Raw genomic sequence first — 20,246 nt, 5'->3', positions numbered from 1 at the left:
GGGGGGGGGGGGGGGGGGGGGGGGCAGATTAGACCCACAGAACCCTCCTCACCGGTTGAGTTCTCGAAGCAGGAGGGACATAGCACTGCCAGAAGTGTCCACCACCTCCTGCAGCACCATGATGTCGCAGCGAGCCAGGATCTGCAGGACCGCAGAAGGGCTGGCCCCACTCAGTGCCAGCGACCCCAGGAGGAAGGTGGGGTCCCTGGGGAACTAGCACTGGTGTGGCCAAGAGTGATACGGCTCTCTGGCTGAGGCCCACAGAGAGCACTGGGACCAGCAAGGACTTGGGAAAAGACCGGGTGCCACCCCAAGCACACTGCGTCCATGTTACAGAGGAGGAGACTGAGGCCAATGACAGGGAAGGAATGTGCTCCACATCTCCACACCCACGCCTCTTGATGTCCCCTCTTCTCTGGGAAATGCCCCTGGCCAGGCAGGGCAGGGGGATTTGGGTCGTGGGCACAGCTTTCCCTCAGTGATGAACCTACCCGAACGAAGGTGTCCATCACATGCTCTCTGGCCACCTTGGAAAGCGTCAGCCGCTGGGCATTGAAGGCACAGATGCGAAAGGCCTCAGCCCCACCAGGCAGGAGAAGCAGGAGCACGGCTGGGCAGTGCATGGCTCTGTGGGGGTTGCTGGGACCCTCTGGAGGAATCCAGGCCGTCCCGGGGTGCGGTCCCAGCCAGGCTCAGTTCTGCTTCTGGAAGGACATGGCAGCGTGGGACAGAGGAAGTGATGTTCATCCTGCTGCCCAGCACCAGCCTCCAAGAATGGCCAGCATCGCAGATTGCCTGCCTTTCTCCCTGTGGACAACTTCCAACATCAGCACATAGGGCTAGACTTTCATTCTTTTTTCCTCTGAATGATTTTAAGTGGGGCGCCTGGGTGGCACAGTCGGTTGGACGTCTGACTCTTGATTTTGCCTCAGGTCACGATCCCGGAGTCCCGGGATCAAGCCCCCGCATCAGTGGGCTCCCTGCTCAGTGGGGAGTCTGCTGCTTCCTCTCCCTCTGCCTCCTCCCCCTTGTTCATGCTCTGTCTCTCTCTCTCAAATAAATAAATAAAATCTTTAAAAAAAAGATTTTATTGGGGCGCCTGGGTGGCTCAGTCGTTAAGCGTCTGCCTTCGGCTCAGGTCATGATCCCGGGGTCCTGGAATCGAGCCCCACATGGGGCTCCCCGCTCAGAGGGAAGCCTGCTTCTCCCTCTCCCACTCCCCCTGCTTATGTTCCCTCTCTCGCTGTGTCTCTCTCTGTCAAATAAATAAAATCTTAAAAAAATAAATAAATAAAAAATAAATTTAAAAAGATTTTATTTTTAAGTAATCTCTACATCCAACCTGGGGCTTGAACACACAACCCTGAGGTCAAGAGTCTCGTGCTCCACTGACTGAGCCAGCCAAGTGCCCCTTGACTTCATTCTTTTTAATTGTGGTAAAATACACATAGCATAGAATTTACCATCTTAACCATTTTTTTTAACCATCTTAACCATTTTATTTTATTTTATTTTATTTTAAAGATTTTATTTATTTGACAGAGAGAGACACAGCGAGAGAGGGAACACAAGCAGGGGGAGCAGGAGAGGAAGAAGCAGGCTTCCCGCGGAGCGGGGAGCCCAATGGGGGCTCGATCCCAGGACCCTGGGATCATGACCTGAGCCAAAGGCAGACGCTTAATGACAGAGCCACCCAGGCGCCCCTTAACCATTTTAAAGTATATAGCTCAGTAGCATTAAGCACATTCACACTGTTGTGCAACCATCACCACCATCCATCGCCAGAATTTTCCCAACTTCCCAAACTGAAACTCTGTCCCCATTAACACTCGTTCCCTATCCCCCCTCCCCCCAGCCCCTGGCGCCCACTGTCCTACTTTCTGTCTCTATGAATCTGACTACTCTCGGCACCTCATAAGAGAGAAATCATACAGTATCTGTCTATTTGTGACTGGCTGATTTCACTCAGCATAATGTCCTCAAACTTTATCTATGTTGTAGCATATGTCAGAATTTCTGTCGTTTTTAAGGCCAAATAGTATTCAAATAACTGTGTGGATAAACCACACGGATTTCAACTGTATGGATAAAATATTCGACTGTATGGATGAACCCGGGTTTACTTTTTTACATTCCCACCAACAGGTCACAAGAGTTCGACCTCACAACTAATTCCAACTTTTCACCACCATTAGCAACAGGAGGATCACCTTCAACATCTCTCTCTGCTTGTGAGATGCTATCTTTAAGACAAACGCATTTTGCTCCCTCTTTCTCTTGGTTTATCTTTGTTTCAGATGCACCCAAACTTTGTCCTGTTATTTGGGTTCAGCCCCTTGCTTGCTCCCTATCTGTGTCATTCTCATTTAAGCAATGTAAGTCCCTCTACTTCTGTCTGCCTGCTTTTCTCTGTCACCTTTGTAACCAAACTCAAGGGGTTCCCCACTTGAGGTGCACCAAATTGAACACAACCCAAGGAAGTCTTGAAAGCAAAGAGGTTTTTAGTTCTTGTTATAAGTAAGGAGACAGGGAGATGACTCTCAAAGCACTCTCTCCCCATGAGGTTAATAACAGGAAGCTTTTATCCAGTGTATTAGGGGGTCGGTGCAGGGAGCTTACACAGGCAGTTTGGGTTCAATTGTGCATGCCTAGCATGTCAACATGTTAGTGCATACAACGTATGTTGAAAAAAGGGTGGACGGGGCGCCTGGGTGGCTCAGTCGGTTAAGCGGCTGCCTTCGGCTCAGGTCCTGATCGAGCCCCACGTCGGGCTCCCTGCTCAGTGGAGAGCCTGCTTCTCCCTCTCCCTCTGCCTGCCTCTCTGGCTACTTGTGCTCTCTCTCTGTGTGTCAAATAAATAAATAAAATCTTAAAAAAAAAATTTTAAAAAAAGGGTGGAAAACTCTGCTTATAGGAGAAGATTTTAGTATTATAATGAGCTAAAGGTAGTTACTTTAGGACAATGGGGTGGGGGGGTTCCATGCTCAGCTCCAATCCAGCTCAAACTGGCTCACATAAGCAGCTATCAGGCAAGACACACCTAGCAAGGGGCTATCAGGTGAAACACCTAGTTAGTTGGGTGTCTCCTTGGCTGGAACTGTTGGTTCTGCAAAATAAGCCATATTCCTTCTCTGCTTTTGTCCCTTCCTCCCTCCCTTCTACTGATAGCTCTCGGCCCTCTTATTTTTTTTTAAGATTTTATTTATTTGGGGGGGGGGTGGAGAGAGAGAGAGAGAATGAGCAGAAGGGAGAGGGAGAGAGAGAATCTGGAGCAGACTCCACACTGAGCACAGAGCCCCACACGGAACTCCATTTCACGACCCTGAGATCACCACCTGAGCCGAAACCGAGTAGGACACTTAACCGACGGAGCCACCCAGGCGCCCCTTTCAGCCCTCTTATTTGAGTAATTTCCCACTGCATCCCAGGTAACATTTTGTCACCTCCCTCTCTGCTTTCCTCTGTCTTTCTCGCCCTCTCTTCTCTGTTTTCCCCTCTTTGTCATCTAGTCTCTGCATCTCTTTCATACTCCTGGCTGGGCTGAATGCCTGTCTCTCCCTGGCCACCTGCTCTGTCACTCAGGCTGGCTTGGGTGCCCTGCCCTGGTTACTATTCTGGGATGTATGTGGACACTTGAGCAGTCCAGGGCTGTCAAGGGAAGGCTCGGAGGCTCTGGGGTCAGGGGCCCGCAGAAGGGCCAAGGTCAAGAAGAACCACAGTGACTGTTCCTGGCCTCAGCCCAAAGCCTAGCCCAGGCTCCCAAGGCCAACCCTTGGCCCCAGGGGTTCCCTTCCCCTCTCACCCCTGTCCTCAGGCCGGCGGGGGGTGGGGGGGCGCGTAACTTTCTCCCTCCCTCTGCTCAGAGGGCTCCCATACCTACTCAGACCCTCAGACCAGCTCGTATCCACGCCTGCTGGAGCTGTAAGCGGATCGCAACACCTCTACGGAATCTCAGCGGCCGTCTGGGCAGGAACCGTAGGGGAGAAAAGAGGAAGAGGCTGTCTTCCCGACCCACCCGTCCGGCCAGGCCGGTCGCCCCACCCTTCCTGGCGCTGAGGCTCTGCCCCCCAGGGCCGAGCGCTGGACTCCACCTTCCCGGACCCACGTGGAAGCAGGCGCCGGCGGAGGCCTGGAGCTGGGGGCAGATGACAGACCTGTGAGTCACGGAGAGTAATCGAGCCTCAACATTCCCATAATGAGTAGTTGTCTGTGCCAAGGGTGCGCGGGGAGGAGGAGCCGGCGCGCAAATGCAAAGCCGGAGCTGTGCTCTCCCAGGCCCAGCCCTCAGACCCCGACACGGGCTGCCTCTAGGCAGCATCTGGTACGGAAGACACAAGAGCCCGAGCTTGTGCCCGTCGTAGGGGAGCCCTGCGGCGAGCCTAGGGGCTCCCCCGCGGACAAGAGCCTCCTCTCCATGTCCTCAGGCCAGTTGCCAGGCGCCCCTATTTATTATTTTTGAAGCACAGTTGTATCGATTAAAAAAAAAAAATTGTTTCTAGGGTCGCCTGGCTGGCTCAGTCAGTAGGGCATGCGACCCTTGAATTCAGGATTCTGAGTTCAAGCCCCACGTTGGGCGTTGAGATTACTTAAATAAAAAAGAAGGAGGAGGAGGAGAAGGATAAGAAGAAAAATAAACAGACTGCTTAGCCGATACATGTTTCGGGGAAATAGAGGTGGTGGTTGAGAACACTGGAAATGTACTAAATGACGGAAAATACTATATTATACATAGTATCTTTTTATTATTTGGCATATGTTGCTACATATACATTATATCACATATTACATGTTACATATATATACACATATTGTACATATCTGTAATATTGTAACTGTAAAATTGTGTGCAGAAATTATGTAAAAATTACATAATGTAACATAACAGGTTATATACGTAAAATATGGTATAGAATATAAAATGCTACAAAATATTACAAAACGGTTAATTCCGTTTTATGAATTTTGCCTCAATAAAAAACAAAGGGGAAAAAAAACTAAATAAAAGTGCCCCGGGGGCGCCTGGGTGGCTCAGTCGTTAAACGTCTGCCTTCGGCTCAGGTCATGACCCCAGGGTCCTGGGATGGAGCCCCGCATCGGGCTCGCTGCTCGGCGGGAAGCCTGCTTCTCCCTCCCCCACTCCCCCTGCTTGTGTTCCCGCTCTCGCTCTCTCCGTCAAATAAATAAATAAATCTTTAAAAAAATAAAAATAAATAAAAAATAAAAAATAAAAGTGCCCCGTCAGCTCCAACCTTTAGTGGTGTCAGGTAATTGTTCTGCCTAGCCCAAGTTACCTATAGAGACTTTTCTGGGGACGAATTAAGGAGATACAAAGGACGCGTAGCCGCCAGCGGCCGGGAACCTACTTCTGCGCGGGAGCGGGGCGGGACGGGCGGGGCGGGGCCACCCGGCCCAAGGGCCCGCCCCTGCTGCCGTCAAGCGGCCTGAGAGCATTTTGCGACAGGCCGCTGGGAGCCGGCCGCCGTCGCTGGCTCGGTTTCCGGCGGGGGCCCGGGGCCCCTGGCTGCCACCGCCGGCCCCTCTCGCTTCTCACTGCGAACCCGACTCCTGACCTCGGTGGCGGCTCGTCTGTGGCGAGAGAGCGGGGGCCGGCCCGGCTCTGGCCTGACCTGCGAGGTGACCTTGGTCGAGTCCCCTGTCGAGCGGAGCCCGTCTGTGGCGCGGGCCTGCCGGGGACCCAGTTCTCCAACGGTTGAGGACACAAACCTAGAGCGGCCCCACAGGCTGCCCTGTGGCAGGGGAAGCGCCGGGCTGCCTGGGGGGAGCGGGGGAGCTCGGTCTGGGCGGCGGAGATGCCCCTGCGTGTGAAATGGCCGTTCCCCGCCGTGCCGCCGTTCACCTGGACTCTGGCCAGCAGCGTCGTCATGGGCCTCGTGGGCACCTACAGCTGCTTCTGGACCAGTGAGTGGGCCCGAAGCCGAGGCAGAGTCGGCCACGGCTCTCCACGCCCAGCCGGAGTTGGGATTTGGGGTTGTGGGCGTGGGTAGGGGCTAGTTTGGCTGGCGGGAGCCCTGGGACCCAGGGAGAATGAGGCCAAGACCTCTCCCCACAGTCCGTCTCTCGCCCCAGAGTACATGAACCACCTCACCGTCCACAACAAGGAGGTGCTGTACGAGCTCATCGAGAACCGAGGCCCAGCCACGCCCCTCATCACTGTCTCCAATCACCAGTCCTGCATGGATGACCCTCATCTCTGGGGTACCTGGCACCAGGGTTATGGGCACAGGGAGGCATGGAGAGAACCCGGGAGGGGACCAGACAGAAGTAGAACAAACTGACTTCTCACTGGGCTCTCTACAAATCCCTGGCACTCCTGTTTCTGGGGTGTCCTGCCCCAAGGATTAAAATAGGATTTGTGGCCCCTTCAGTATCCTCTCAGAAAATAACTTGGCAAGGGCCTCAGAAATTTGGAGGGACCGAGGGGGTGAGGAAACAGCTGCAGGGCAAAGTCTGATTGATGGCTGCTTTACTTTGATGCATCAGGCCTGTGGAACCCTCCATTCTCTAAACTGTTGAAGGTCCCACAGAGTATTGAAACAGATCTGAGAATCATAGGGTATCTGGTCAAGGAAGGTCTGGGCTAGAGGCTGGGAGACGTGTGTCCTGGTTCCAGGTTTGCCCCAGGCTGAGTTTGTACCCTTTAACCACCAGCCTCATTTGGGAGCCCACTTCACCACCTAGAAGTTCCTGCTCTGCTGACTTCACAGGGAGTGGCTTGGCTCCAGTAACCCAGATGGCGGGGTAGAGGGGTGCCCAGGGCTTTTATTGATGAATTCAGGAGGTTAGACTGTGGTAGAGCTCATGGGAAGCCAGTTGGTCAAATCGGAGCCTTTCAGAGCCCACCCTGGCCACTGGACAGAGAAGGGCCTGTAGAGTGCCACAGGCAGATACCAGGAGGCCAGGAAGGAGCTTTTAGAGCCATTCAGTAACCTGGACTGGGGTGGGGGCAGTAACAGTGGAGGGAGAAGTGTAGAAGGATAGGCAGTGGCAAAAGATATCAGGGAGGTAGGCAGGCCAGATGTGGGGACCAATAAGATATGGGTGGGGATGGGAGAGAGGGAGAAGCCAGGGACAACATGGGGTCCAGCCGAAGGGACTGGAAGATGCTCCTTTCAGCCATAGGGAAATGGTAGTGCTGCTGCCCCCGCTCCTCATTCCTGGAAACTGGGTGACAGAAAAAGATGCTCCCTAGGGACCAGGCAAGCTGGGGCATGAAGCGTTTCCTTCTCTAGGGATCCTGAAACTCCGCCACATCTGGAACCTGAAGTTGATGCGTTGGTGAGGAGGAATGGGCCCCTCTCAGTGGGCCTGGCAGGCCTCACCCGTCTCTGCCCAGATTTGCCCTCCTCCTGCTCTGCCCAGGAGGCGGCGTCCAGCAGTACAGGCAGGGCACGGGGTGGGGTTCCACAGGCCCTCCTGTGCCTCCTTTCCACATTGCCGACAACGTCAGGCATCCTGTTGCGGGGAGGGCAGGGAATTAGGGTGCAGGGGAGGCAGGGATGACTGCATCTGTCCCTACTTCAGGACCCCCGCGGCTGCAGACATCTGCTTCACCAAAGAGCTGCACTCCCGCTTTTTCAGCTTGGGCAAGTGTGTGCCCGTGTGCCGAGGTGAGCTGATCCTCCAAGAAGGGGCTCGTGGGCGAGTGAACGCAGGGAGGCACTTCTGTGGCCTTCTCTGGTTTTCTTCGGAGCGGGGACTGGTGGCTAGTGCTTCTGGCTGAGCAGTACTGGGAGTGGAGAGACCAGGTGGGACATGGAGCCTGGGCACAAAGGGAGCCAGGGGCCACTGCCCCACCGGTGTGTGTCCCAGTGGCATGGCTTGGCTGCACAGGTGGCACTGGCGGCTGGGGGCGTGAGGGCCTCGTGGAGAGCACTCCGTTCCTGGGACTGCCTGAAGGCTGTGTGAACCTGGGACTTTTGCATTGGAAGTCAAGGAGGCATTGGTGACTCACTGATGGCAGTGTGGTGTCATTGGTCTGTGGTGGTGGTGGCATGTGCTGGAAGCTGCTTGTGGGGTGAGGGTGTGACACTGGGTGACTACTCAGCACCTCTCGAGAGCCTCAGGAGGTAGGGACCATTTTGATCCCCATTCTCCAGATAAAGGGGATTGGAGGAACTAAGCCACTGGTCCGAGGTCATGGGGTGAGAGGTGGCAAAGCCAGGATTTGAATCCAGGTTGCTCTTTCCTCTGGGGAAGTACAGTATTTTCTAGGCAGAGTACGAAAGGAAAGGCATTCGAGACACAGGAACCACATGCCAGGCACTGAAGAGGTAAGCGATAAAGGTAGACGATGTAGGTTGCAGGCCAAATGTGAAGGTTCTCGAATAATCATGGTAAGAACTGTGGACTCTGTTCCCTCATCAGGGCAGTGATGTGCTTCCATCTGTGGTTCAGAGAGTGAGAGCTTCCTGGCTGCAGCATGGCTGGTGGATGGGAGCAGAGCCCAGTGGAGGCAGGGAGCCCAGTTAGGGGCTGTCTCAGTAATTCCGGCAGCAGAGGATTGTAGCTGGGCCTCTGGAGGCCGCTGTGGGGAGCTGGAGAAGGGGCCTGCTCTGCAGGCAGAGTTGACAGGACTTGTTGATAGATTGGGTATGGGAAGGGGTAAGGAAAAGATAGCTTGAAGATGACACTAGGTGACATCTGATGACACTGAGCCACTGTGAGGATGAGATGAAGGGAAAGCAGTGTGGGGGTTGGGAGGGGAGGTGAATTCTGTTTTGCACATGTTTCATCTGAGGAGCCTGTCACCTGAGGAGGGGAGCAGTCCCAGAGGTAGTGGGATGTGCAGTTCTGGAACTCAAAAGAGCAGTCAGGAATATGTTAGAGACTCAACCACTAACAAAGTCACAGAAGTAGAGGTAAGATTGCAGAGAGGGAGAGTGGATGGAGAGCAGGAGCCAGGACAGCACCTCAGGGCGGAAACAGAGACGCAGGCCACCAAGGCAGCAGGAAGCAACGGCCAGAGAGGAAGGAAGCAAAGCAGGGCCCCTTGGCGCCGGAGAAGCCATTTTTATGAAGTGGCAGCCGCAGGAAGTGTCAGGGGCAGGAGGGAGTGGAGATAGCAGGGATGACCACTCCTCCCAGAAGTTCAGCTGTGAGGAGGAAGAGAGAGGAGGAGGTAACCAAAGGGTGTCAGAGGTCAAGGGAGAGGTTCTTATTCTACTTGGTCAAAGTAAAACATGATGAAGTGTAATAAAGTAACCTCAAAAAATGAAGGGCTTTTAATGAAAAGCTGCAGTGCCTACCCCTCCAGATCCTCAGATCTCCTCCTTAGAGACAACAGCCTTGAACGCTTTCACTTCTTGCTGCATTTGAAGGCTATTTCATTTCTCTAAAACATAAGCAGAAGCTCCAAGTGTTGTGGCTAGTGACTATGGCAGTGTTTATCACACCCCACTCTGAGAGATGGGGACTCTGCTCAGGTTCCTGAGTCTCAGTTCCTCCCTTCTGCAACCTCACACAGAGGCCTTCCATGTCCACTTCTTTTTTTTTTTTTTAAGTTTCTTAAATTTATTTTTAAAGTTTATTTATTTTTTTAGCGGGGTGTCGAACTCATGACCCCGAGATCGAGTCACATGTTCCTCCGACTGAGCCACCCTCCGTGTCAACTTTTTGTCTTGTTCTTCTTTTTGATCTGCATCTAAGTTTTACTGTACAGTTAAAAACAGAAAACAAGGGACGCCTGGGTGGCTCAGTTAGTTAGGCGTCTGCCTTTGGCTCAGGTCATGATCCTGGGGTCCTGGGATCTAGTCCTGCATCGGGCTCCTTGCTCGGTGGGGAGCCTGCTTCTCCCTCTGCCTGCCGCTCCCCATGCTTGTGTTCCCTCTCTGACAAATAAATAAAATCTTTAAAAAACAAAAACAAGGGGCACCTGGGTGGCTCAGTCGTTAAGCGTCTGCCTTCGGCTCAGGTCATGATCCCACGGTCCTGGGATCGAGCCCCGCGTCGGGCTCCCTGCTTGGCGGAAAGCCTGCTTCTCCCTCTCCTGCTTCCCCTGCTTGTGTTCCCTCTCTCTCTGTGTCAAATAAATAAATAAAATCTTTAAAAAAATAAAAATAAAAAACAAAAACAAGGGCGCCTGGGTGGCTCAGTTGGTTGAGCGACTGCCTTCGGCTCAGGTCATGATCCTGGAGTCCCTGGGTCGAGTCCCGCATCCGGCTCCCTGCTCGGCGGGGAGTCTGCTTCTCCCTCTGACCCTCCCCCCTCTCATGTGCTCTCTCTCATTCTCTCTCTATCAAATAAATGGATAAAATCTTTAAAAAACAAAACAAAACAAAATCTTAATTCTAAGCACCTTCAGTGAGAGAAAGTGGGCAGGGAAAAGCTATTTATCAACATACATGACGTGCAGCAAAGATATAACAACATGTTAAAGGAAGTATCTGACATACTTGGCTTCTATGTTCCAAAATATTCCATTTCCCCCCCAAGGGTAGGCCTTACGATATGACATGAAGTATCAAAGTGATCTTGTACAAGCTGTACAAGTGAGTAGAAATACCATTTGCAAAAGCTAAATATTCATGTGTTGTTCCAAAATCATGGTAGTAGTATTTTTTCCCTTTTTTTTTTAAGATTTTATTTATTTATTTGACAGAGAGAGACACAGTGAGAGCGGGAACACGAGCAGAGGGAGCGGGAGAGGGAGAAGCAGGCTCCCGCGGAGCAGGGAGCCCGATGCGGGGCTCGATCCCAGGACCCCGGGATCATGACCCGAGCCGAAGGCAGACGCTCAATGACTTAGCCACCCAGGCGCCCCACTTTTTTTTTATTATTATTAAAGTACAGTTGGCACACGAAGTTGCATTGGTTTCAGGTGCACAACATAGTGATTGACAGCTCTGTACGTTATGCTGTCACTGTACAGCACTGTATTCCCTATGCTGTACTTTCCATCCATGTGACGTATTCATTCCATAACTGGGAGCCTGTATGTCCTGCTCTCCTTCACCCATTTTGCCCATCCCCAAACCCCTGCCGCTCTGGCAACCATCAATTTGTTCTCTGTATTTGTGGGTCTATTTCTGTTACTTGTTTTGATTTTGATATTCCACATATAAGTGAAATCATATGGTATTTGTTTTTCTCTGATTTATTTCACTTAGCATAATACCCTGTAGGTCCATCCATGTTGTTGCAGATGGCAAGATCTCATTCTTTTTTCACTTTTTTTAAGGTGGAGAGGGCCAGAGGGAGAGCGAATCTCTTGGAGCTCTCTGCTCAGTGGGGAGTCTGCTTCTCTCTCTGCCCCTCTCCCTGCTTGTGCTCCCTCTCTCTCTCTCTCAAATAAAATTTATTTTATTTTATTTATTTGTGAGAGAGAGAGCATGCGCGCACAAGTGGGGGAGCGGCAGAAAGAGGAAGCAGGCTCTCTGCTGAGCAGGGAGCCCCATGTGGAACTTGATCCCAGGACCCTGGGATCGTGACCTGAGCCGAAGGCAGACGCTTAACGACTGAACCACCCAGATACCCCTTATTTATTTATTTATTAAAGATTTTATTTATTTATCTGAGAATGAGAGAATACGAGAAGAGAGAGGGTCAGAAGCAGAAGCAGTCTCCCCGCTGAGCAGGGAGCCCGATGGGGGACTCGATCCTGGGACTCTAGGATCATGACCTGAACCGAAGGCAGTCCCTTAACCAACTGAGCCACCCAGGCGCCCCTATTTATTAATAAATTAATTATTTAATTAATTATTTTTTACGTAGGCTCCGTGCTTGGATTCAAAACCTGAGATCAAGAGTTGCATGCTCTACTGACTGAGTCAGCCGGGCGCCCCTAAGATCACATCCTTTTTTTTTTTTTTTTAAAGATTTTATTTATTTATTTGACAGAGAGAGACACAGCGAGAGAGGGAACACAAGCAGGGGGAGTGGGAGAGGGAGAAGCAGGCTCCCCACAGAGCAGGGAGCCCGATGTGGGACTCGATCCCAGGACCCTGGGATCATGACCTGAGCCAAAGGCAGTCGCTCAACCAACTGAGCCACCCAGGCGCCCAAGATCTCATCCTTTTTAATAGCTGAGTAATTTTCTGGGTGTGTATGTGTGTATACACCACATCTTTATTCATTCATCTATCGATGGACACATGGCTTGGTTCCATATCTTGGCTATTGTAAAGCTGCAATAAACATACGGGTGCATATATCTTTTTTTTTTTTAAAAAAGAATTTATTTGAGAGAGAGAACAAGCAGGGGCGTAGGCAGAGGGAGAGGGAGAAGCAGACTTCCCACTGAGCATGGAGCCTGATGTGGGGCTTAATCCCAGCACCCCAAGATTATGACCTGAGCTGAAGGCAGATGCTGAACTAACTGAGCCACCCAGACACCCCTGCATATATCTTTTTGAATTAGTGTTTTTGTTTTCTTTGGGTAAATACCCAGTAATGGAATTATTGGATCATATGCTATTTTTATTTTTAATTTTTTGAGCAACCTCCATACTATTTTCCACATCGGCTACACTAGTTTACATTCCCACCAACAGTGTACAAGCGTTTCTTTTTCTCCACATGCTTGCTAACATTTGTTATTTCCTGTCTTTTTGATACTAGCCATACTGAGAGGTGGGAGGTGATATCTCATGGTGGTTTTGATTTGCATTTTCCTGATGGTGAGTGATGTTGAGCATCTTTTCATGTGTCTATTAGCCATCTATATGTCTTCTTTGGAGAAAGTCTGTTTAGGTTTTTTAATTGGATTAATTGGGGTTTTGGTGTTGAGTTGTATAAGTTCTTTATATAGTTTGGATATTTGGATATCAACCCTTGATTGGAAATATCATTTGCAAATATCTTCTCCCATTCAGTAGGTTGCCTGTTTGTTTTGTTGATGTTTTCCTTTGCTGTGCTGTGCAAAAAGCTTTTTATTTTGATGAGTCCCAATATTTATTTTTGCTTTTGTTTCCTTTGCCTGAGGAGACATATCTAGAAAAATGTTGCTAAGGCCAATGTCAAAGAGATTACTGCCTATGTTTTCTTCTAGGAGTTTTATGGTTTCAGGCCTCACATTTAGATCTTTCATCCATTTTGAGTTTATTTTTGTGATGGTGATAGAAAGTGGTCCAGTTTCATTCTTTTGCATGTGGCTATCCAGGTTTCCCAGCACTGTTTGTTGAAGAGACGGTCTTTTCCCCATTGAATATTCTTGCCTTCTTTGTTGTAGATTAACTGATCATGGAAGTGTGGATTGATTTCTGGGTTCTCTATTCTGTTCCATTGATCCGTGTGTCTTTTTGTGCCAGTACCATACTGCTCTGATTACTACAGCTTTGCAGTATCTCTTGAAATTTGGGATTGTGGTACCTCCAGCTTTGTTCTTCCTTTTCAAGATTACTTTGGCTGTTTGGTGTCTTTTGTGGTTTCATACAAATTTTAGGATTATTTGCTCTAGTTCTGTGAAAAATGCCGTTGGTACTTTTTTTTTAAGATTTTATTTATTTATTTGAGAGAGAGAATGAGAGACAGAGGGCACGAGAGGGAAGAGGGCAGAGGGAGAAGCAGACCCCCTGCTGAGCAGGGAGCCTGATGTGGGACTCGATCCCGGGACTCCAGGATCATGACCTGAGCCGAAGGCAGTCGCTTAACCAACTGAGCCACCCAGGCGCCCAATGCCGTTGGTACTTTGATAGGGATTGCATTGAATCTGTAGATTGCTTTGGGTCATGTGCATGTTTTAACAATATTCTTCCAGTCCATGAGCATGGAATATCTCTCCATTTGTGTTATCATCAATTTCTCTCATCAGTGTTTTATAGTTTTCAGAGTGCAGGTCTTCCACCTCCTTGGTTAAGTTTATTCCTAGGTGTTTTGTTCTTTTTGGTGCAATTGTAAATGGAAATTGTTTTCTTAATTTCTCTTTTTGCTGTTTTGTTATTAGTGTATAGAAATGCAACAGATTCTATATGTTAATTTTTTATTTTTTTAAAGATTTTATTTATTTGACAGAGAGAGACACAGTGAGAGAGGGAACACAAGCAGGGGGAGTGGGAGAGGGAGAAGCAGGCTTCCCGCTGAGCAAGGAGCCCAGTGCGGGGCTCGATCCCAGGACCCTGGGATCATGACCTGAGCTGAAGGCAGATGCTTATTGACTGAGCCACCCAGGCGCCCCTATATGTTAATTTTTTTAAAGATTTTATTTATTTATTTGAGAGAGAAGGAGAGAGAGCAGGAGAAAGTGGTGAGCAGAGCCAGGGGTCTGCGAGGGTGCATACTGCAGGTGTCCGTGGCTCAGTGGATGAGGCTAGAGGGGAGGGGCAGAGGCAGAGGGAGGGGGAGAAGCAGACTCCCCGCTGAGCAGAGAGCCTGACGTGGGGCTTGATCCCAGGACCCTGAGATCATGACCTGAGCCGAAGGCAGATGCTTAACCGACTGAGCCACCCAGGCCCCCCTCTTATTTCTTTTTCTTGTCTGATTGCTGTGGCTAGGATTTCCAGTACGATGTTGAATAAAAATGGCAAGAGTGGACCATTGTTCCTAATCTTGTTCATCTTGTTCCTAATCTTAGAGGAAAATCTCTCAGTTTTTCACCTTTGAGCATGATGTTAGCTGTGGTTTGTCATATATGGCCTTTATTATGTTGAGTTATGTTCTCTCTAAACCCATTTTGTTGGGAGTTTTTATCATGAACAGTTGTTGAATTTTGTCAAATGCTTTTTCTGCACCTATTGAGATGATTGTATGATTGTTATCCTTCATTTTGTTAATGGGGTCTATAGCATTGATTGATTTGTAGGTATTGAACCATCCTTGCATCCCTTGAATAAATCCCACTCAGTTGTGGTGAATGATCCTTTTAACGTGTTGTTGAATTCAGTTTGGTAATATTTTGTTGAGGGTTTTTACGTCTGTGTTCATTGGGGATATTGGCCTTGTTCTCTTTTTTTTTTTTTTTTTAAAGATTTTATTTCTTTATATGACAGAGAGAGACAGCAAGAACAGGAACACAAGCAGGGGGAGTGGGAGAGGGAGAAGGAGGCTTCCCGCCGAGCAGGGAGCCCGATGTGGGGCTCGATCCCAGGACCCTGGGATCATGACCTGAGCCGAAGGCAGATGCTTAACGACTGAGCCACCCAGGCGCCCCTGCCTTGTTCTCTTTTTTGTAATGTCTTTGACTTTTGGTATCAGGGTAATGATGGCCTCATAGAATATATTTGGAAGCTTTCCTTCCTCTTCTATTTTTTGGACTAGTTTGAGAAGAATAAGTATTAACTCTTCTTTAAATGTTTGACAGAATTCACCTGTGAATCCGTCTGGTCCTGGACTTTTGTTTGTTGGGAGTTTTTTGATTACCGATTCAAATAATCATTTACTAGTAGCCTATTCAGCTTTTCTATTTCTTCCTGATTCTGTTTTGAACATGTATCTATTTCTTTTAGGTTGTCCAGTTTGTTGTTGTATACTTTTTCATGGTACTCTTTTATACTCCTTTGTGTATCTGTGGTATCAGTTCTTTCTCCTCTTTCATTTCTGATTTTATTTGGGTCCTCTCTTTTTCTTGATGAGTTTAGCTACAGGTTTATCAATTTTGTTTATCTTTTCAAAGAACCAGCTCTTGGTTTCGTTGATTTTTTAAGTCTATTTCATGTATTTCCACTCTGATCTAATTATTATTTCCTTCTTTCTGCTACCTTCGGGCTTTGTTCTTTTTCTAGTTCTTTTAGGTGTGAAGTTAGATTGTTTATTTGAGATTTTTCATGTTTCTTGAGGTAGGCCTGTATCACTATAAATTTCCTTCTTAGAACTGCTCGGGGCACCTGGGTGGCTCAGTTGGTTAAGCGACTGCCTTCGGCTCAGGTCATGATCCTGGGGTCCCTGGATCGAGTCCTGCATCGGGCTCCCTGCTCAGCAGGGAGCCTGCTTCTCCCTCTGACCCTCCCCCCTCTCATGCTCTCTCTCTCTATCTCATTCTCTCTCTCAAATAAATAAATAAATAAAATCTTAAAAAAAAAAAAAAGAAAGAAAGAAAAGAACTGCTTTTGCTGTGTCCCAAAGAATTAGGAGCATTGTAGTTTAGTATAATTTTGATTTCAAGCCGGATGGCTCAGTTGCACTAGCAGGGTTTAGCAGAGCTGGAGACAACCCCTCTGATGCACCCCTCCTACCGGGTAATGCTATCCCAGGTAGGGAAGCCCCCGCTCTCATGATACCCTGAGAAACTGTGGTGACTGCTGCTTGCTCCGTTAACTGCAGCCCCTGAGGGAGCTGCTGGGCCAGGGCCCCATTGGGTTGGCTTGGGTTGAGACTCCTGGATGCCTCACTAGCACCTTCTAAACACTCGGCCTTGCAGAGAACAGGTTAAAAGTCCATTTCTTGGTGCACTGACCTGAGATAGTCCCAATGTCTGTCTCCTCCTCTTTATGATAGGTCTCCCCTACTTGATAAGTCTGTCTGTCACAGTCCGCTATGTGGACAAGGTTGAGGAGATTCTTACTGCATGTAGTCACAGATTGTCTCCACAGGACTCCCAGTTGAAAGCCAGCACATAGCATTAGGCATCTGTATCTGTGTTGTTGCTAACTGCCAGGCCACCTGGGTCCAGTGTCATGGCCTCCAGGTGTCTCCAAGGTGAGTGTTAGCCTTGGGGGCAATTCATTCCCCCTTTTTTCAGCCTAGCAAGTTTGAGTTTTTCCCAACTCTCAGTGACACCATGTATTGCATCAAATGTTCTCCCTTTCCCAAGAGGCTTAGATAATGAGAGTCTAGTTTCAGGGGGAGCCCCGTGAGGGGCGAAGCGGTCAGCAGGAGGGAGGGATGGTGGAGGCTGAGGGCTCAGGCAGGGCTGGGAGGCCTGTGAGGAATGGCTGTGGGGACTGGCCTAGCTGAGACCTCAGGAAAGGGCTGCTGTCGAGGATCTGGGGCCCAGGTGCGGGCTGGAAATCATGAATAGATGTGGTTTGCTCCAGGCAGTGCCCTCTGGGCCAGGGGCAGCAGATGGTAGGCTCGCCCCAGGGGCGGTGCATCTGCATCCCAAGGAGAAAGAAGGCTCCAAGAGCTGAAGAGGAAGGGAGGGCAAGGAAGGTGGTGAGCAGGGCCAGGGGTCTGCGACGGTTCGAGACAGGTGGAGACAATGATGCTGCCTTGCACATGACGGGTACTTGGAGGTTTAGAGGTTATTATTGAACAAAGGATGTCGAGGGCCACAGTACAGCCAGAGTCCCCAGAGACAGTGACTGGAGGATGTCCATGTGGCCGGTGCAGTGGGGGATGAGGTCGTCCTTGAGCCGCTGCAAGCAGGGAGCCCTGGGAGAACGGGGACTGATGGTGCAGGCCTTTTCTCGGCAGGAGATGGCGTCTACCAGAAGGGGATGGACTTCATTTTGGAAAAGCTCAACCACGGGGACTGGGTGCACATCTTCCCAGAAGGTCAGTGCAGTTGGCAGGGTTGCACACCCCCCCAGCTCCCGAGCCTTACCTCTGTCCTCTCTCTCAACAGGGAAAGTGAACATGAGCTCTGAGTTCCTACGCTTTAAGTGGGGTAGGCACTGCTGCCTGGCTGGCTGGGATGGTAGCAGGACGGACGCAGGCGCCGACCAAGGGCTTGCCTTGCGGAGCTGGACCGGGGCAGTTGGTTTTCGTTGGAAGCGGGCAGGGCTGGCTTTGCTGTAGGCTGGCACTGGCGCTCTGCTCGTGCCAACATTTCCGCCTCTCCCTGGGCAGGAATCGGACGCCTCATTGCCGAGTGTCATCTCAACCCCGTCATTCTGCCACTGTGGCATGTCGGTGAGCATCCTTCTTGGGCCAGGTCTGCAGCCTGGGGATGGGGGCAGGGCGGGGGGGGGGGCTTCCCTAGGTTTGGGAGGGTTTCCACTGGGTGGCAGGGAGAGGGCACCTGGGGTGGCGGGGGCTGGGGCTTCATCTTTTCCCAGGCTGCCCTGCTCCACCCCATGCCTGCTTCCTGGCCTCTGTCCATTGTGCTGCAGGAATGAATGATGTCCTTCCTAACAGCCCGCCCTACTTCCCCCGCTTTGGACAGGTGGGTAGGAGCTGCTGACCCTCCTCTGTCTGTCTTGTCTGCCATCTGCCTCGTGTCCCCCACTCAGCACTACTGAGGCCAGATTCAGGAGGAGCTGAGCTTGAAGCTGCAACGGGTAGAAGGAGAGCAAAAGAAATCAGGCTGGGTGGGGGTGAGCTGTGGGGTTTGAGCAGAACAGAACATCTAGAGCATGGACTGCAGGACTTGAATGTCACTGAGCCTGACCACCTCGTTTTAAAGAGGGAGCGTGGCCATGAGGGAGCACGCAGCAAATTAGGGGCAGGACTTGGCTTCTGGCTCTCTGGGGTGGTTGGACCATGGCTGTGGGCACTCTCCCTGTTTCTGTCACCTGATGGTGGCTGGTCTCCCTACAGAAAATCACCGTGCTGATCGGGAAGCCCTTCAGTGCTCTGCCTGTGCTCGAACGGCTCCGGGCGGAGAACAAGTCGGCTGTGAGTTGTCTTTCTCCCCCGCGCCACTCTTTTCCCCCCTTCCCTGGGCTACCCTGTAGCTGTCTTAGTCTTTCCCGGCACCCTCAGCCTCCCAGGGCCCCTGGGCCAAGCTCCCCAAGGGCTGCAGGCCAGCCCCAGTCCTTCCCCTCAGGTGGAGATGCGCAAAGCTCTGACTGACTTCATTCAGGAAGAATTTCAGCGCCTGAAGATCCAGGCGGAGCAGCTCCACAACCACCTGCAGCCCGGGAGATAGGCGTCACCCCACCCAGATCCTGCCCTCGCTTCCTCTTGGAAGGGGGCGGCTGGCCGCCAGGCCCAGGAAAGAGGCAGCTCCAACCCAAGCCCCAGGCGCCTGCTCTCATTGCTGCCCTTGGGTTCTTGCCCGGCACAGCTGAACTGGGGGATGGACTGACGTTTTGAGGTCAGATACATTTTTTTAGACAGATTTGTGCATAACCCCCAATGGGTATCCTGTCCTAGTTGGCGAGCATTCCCTCTGCTCTGAGCCTCTTCAGTTGAAGGAAGGGTTTCAGCTGCTCCTCCCACTTGGCCACGAAAGGACGAAGAAATTTTGGCAGGGGCCTCCTTCTTTTCTTGCCTTCAGGTGTTCTCTTCCAGGCCTGCCATCAGGATGGAGGGTACTTGAAGGGGGGCAGGTGGCCAGGCCAGAACTTTGGGTAGGGGTCTGTGAGCCCTTGGCCTGGCATTCACCCACCTGCTCCCACCTGGGAGCTGCTCACCACCTCCTCAGGGATGGCCATCAGCCACCTCTTCCTTCTGCCCACACTTCCCACAGGCCTGGGGTCCTCAGGCAGGGCCCAACCCTGGGCTGCAAGCAGAAGAGCAGCCTTTTGCCACAAGTGGAACCCAGCTGAACGGAGCCTGCAGCAAGGGCCCGAGACCCTGTCACTTGCCCACGGGCCAGGGCTCACCAACTGCTCTGTCTTTTCCACCTCCCTGGCATCACTTGAGTCCCATGGGGCCTGGGTTTTCATGTTTTGTAACCAGTAAAGCATTTGTGTTGTGTTTGACCTCTGGCTTCCTCATAGGGGTAGGGATGGGAGGTGGCTGCTGGACAGGAAGGCTGGGCCCTTAGAGCAGATGGGCGTCAAGCTCTCACTCAAAACTTCAGTCATTCTCGGGGCGCCTGGGTGGCTTAGTTGGTTAAGTGTCCAACTCTTTTTTTTTTTTTTAAGATTTATTTATTTGACAGAGAGAGAGAGCGAGAGGGCACACAAGCAGGGGGAGCAGCAGGGGGAGAGAGAGAAGCAGACTCTCCGTTGAGCAGGGAGCCTGAGATCATGATCTGAGCCAAAGGCAGATGCTTCACTGATTGAGCCACCCAGGCGCCTCTAAGTGTCCAACTCTTGATCTCAGTTCAGGTCTTAATCTCAGGGCTGTGAGTTCAAGCCCTGTGTTGGGCTCCATGCTGGGCTTGGAGCCTACTTAAAAAACAAAACAAAACAAACCTTCAGTCATTATCTGTAATCCCCATAACAAAGCAGCAAAAGTAGGGATTAATCTTATTTCGCAAAGGAGGCAGAGTGAGGCTAATGCACTTGCTTCAAAACTCAAATCTAGTAAGGTAGGGGGAAGCAAATAGCAATTCAGTCCTCCCCAGGCTGGTTCCCGGGAGGGACAAGGTCTCTAAAGGGCCCAGCAAGCCACCATGAGCAACAAGCGCTGTGATGCCAGGTGAGAGGGGGGACACCTTGATTGAGCTTCAGACCCTCGGTAGGAGCAGAGGCTGGGGTGGTGGTGCTCCTGGTAGAAGCAAAAGCAAATCCTGTAGAGAAAAG

At 50.9% G+C, this 20,246-nt stretch overlaps 2 protein-coding genes across 8 annotated transcripts in view; one reads left to right on the top strand and one right to left on the bottom strand.

Moving 5' to 3' along the window:
• The window catches only part of DNASE1L1 (deoxyribonuclease 1 like 1), a 7,265-nt gene extending 3,297 nt beyond the window's left edge, over positions 1–3,968 (bottom strand). Inside the window, exons 1-3 of the mRNA XM_044911690.1 lie at positions 3,877–3,968; positions 492–704; positions 53–141 (exon numbers count right to left, since the gene is read on the bottom strand). Coding sequence (XP_044767625.1) covers positions 53–141; positions 492–623 — 221 coding nt within the window. The 5' untranslated portion in view covers positions 624–704; positions 3,877–3,968. The remainder of the gene's footprint in view (positions 1–52; positions 142–491; positions 705–3,876) is intronic.
• A 1,492-nt stretch (positions 3,969–5,460) lies between these two features.
• Positions 5,461–19,470, top strand: TAFAZZIN (tafazzin, phospholipid-lysophospholipid transacylase). Of its 7 annotated transcripts, none has more exons than XM_021682890.1 (10): positions 5,461–5,919; positions 6,088–6,216; positions 7,251–7,296; positions 7,543–7,628; positions 17,305–17,385; positions 17,456–17,497; positions 17,680–17,742; positions 17,943–17,995; positions 18,370–18,447; positions 18,599–19,470. In XM_021682890.1, the coding sequence occupies exons 1-10, from the start codon at positions 5,811–5,813 to the stop codon at positions 18,698–18,700; spliced, it is 789 nt and encodes a 262-aa protein (XP_021538565.1). In that variant the 5' UTR covers positions 5,461–5,810; the 3' UTR covers positions 18,701–19,470. The 7 variants fall into 7 exon arrangements, with proteins under 7 accessions (XP_021538565.1, XP_021538561.1, XP_021538572.1 ...); XM_021682886.1 differs by lacking the exon at positions 17,456–17,497 and adding an exon at positions 16,482–16,587 and having other exon boundaries at positions 17,968–17,995; XM_021682897.1 differs by lacking the exon at positions 17,456–17,497.
• Positions 19,471–20,246: the final 776 nt, after the last annotated feature.

Source organism: Neomonachus schauinslandi, chromosome X, assembly GCF_002201575.2.
Source record: "Neomonachus schauinslandi chromosome X, ASM220157v2, whole genome shotgun sequence".
Classification (NCBI taxonomy): Eukaryota; Metazoa; Chordata; class Mammalia; order Carnivora; family Phocidae; genus Neomonachus; species Neomonachus schauinslandi.
The sequence above is the reverse complement of the archived record's forward strand: the minus strand, read 5'-3'. Positions and strand labels throughout refer to the sequence as shown.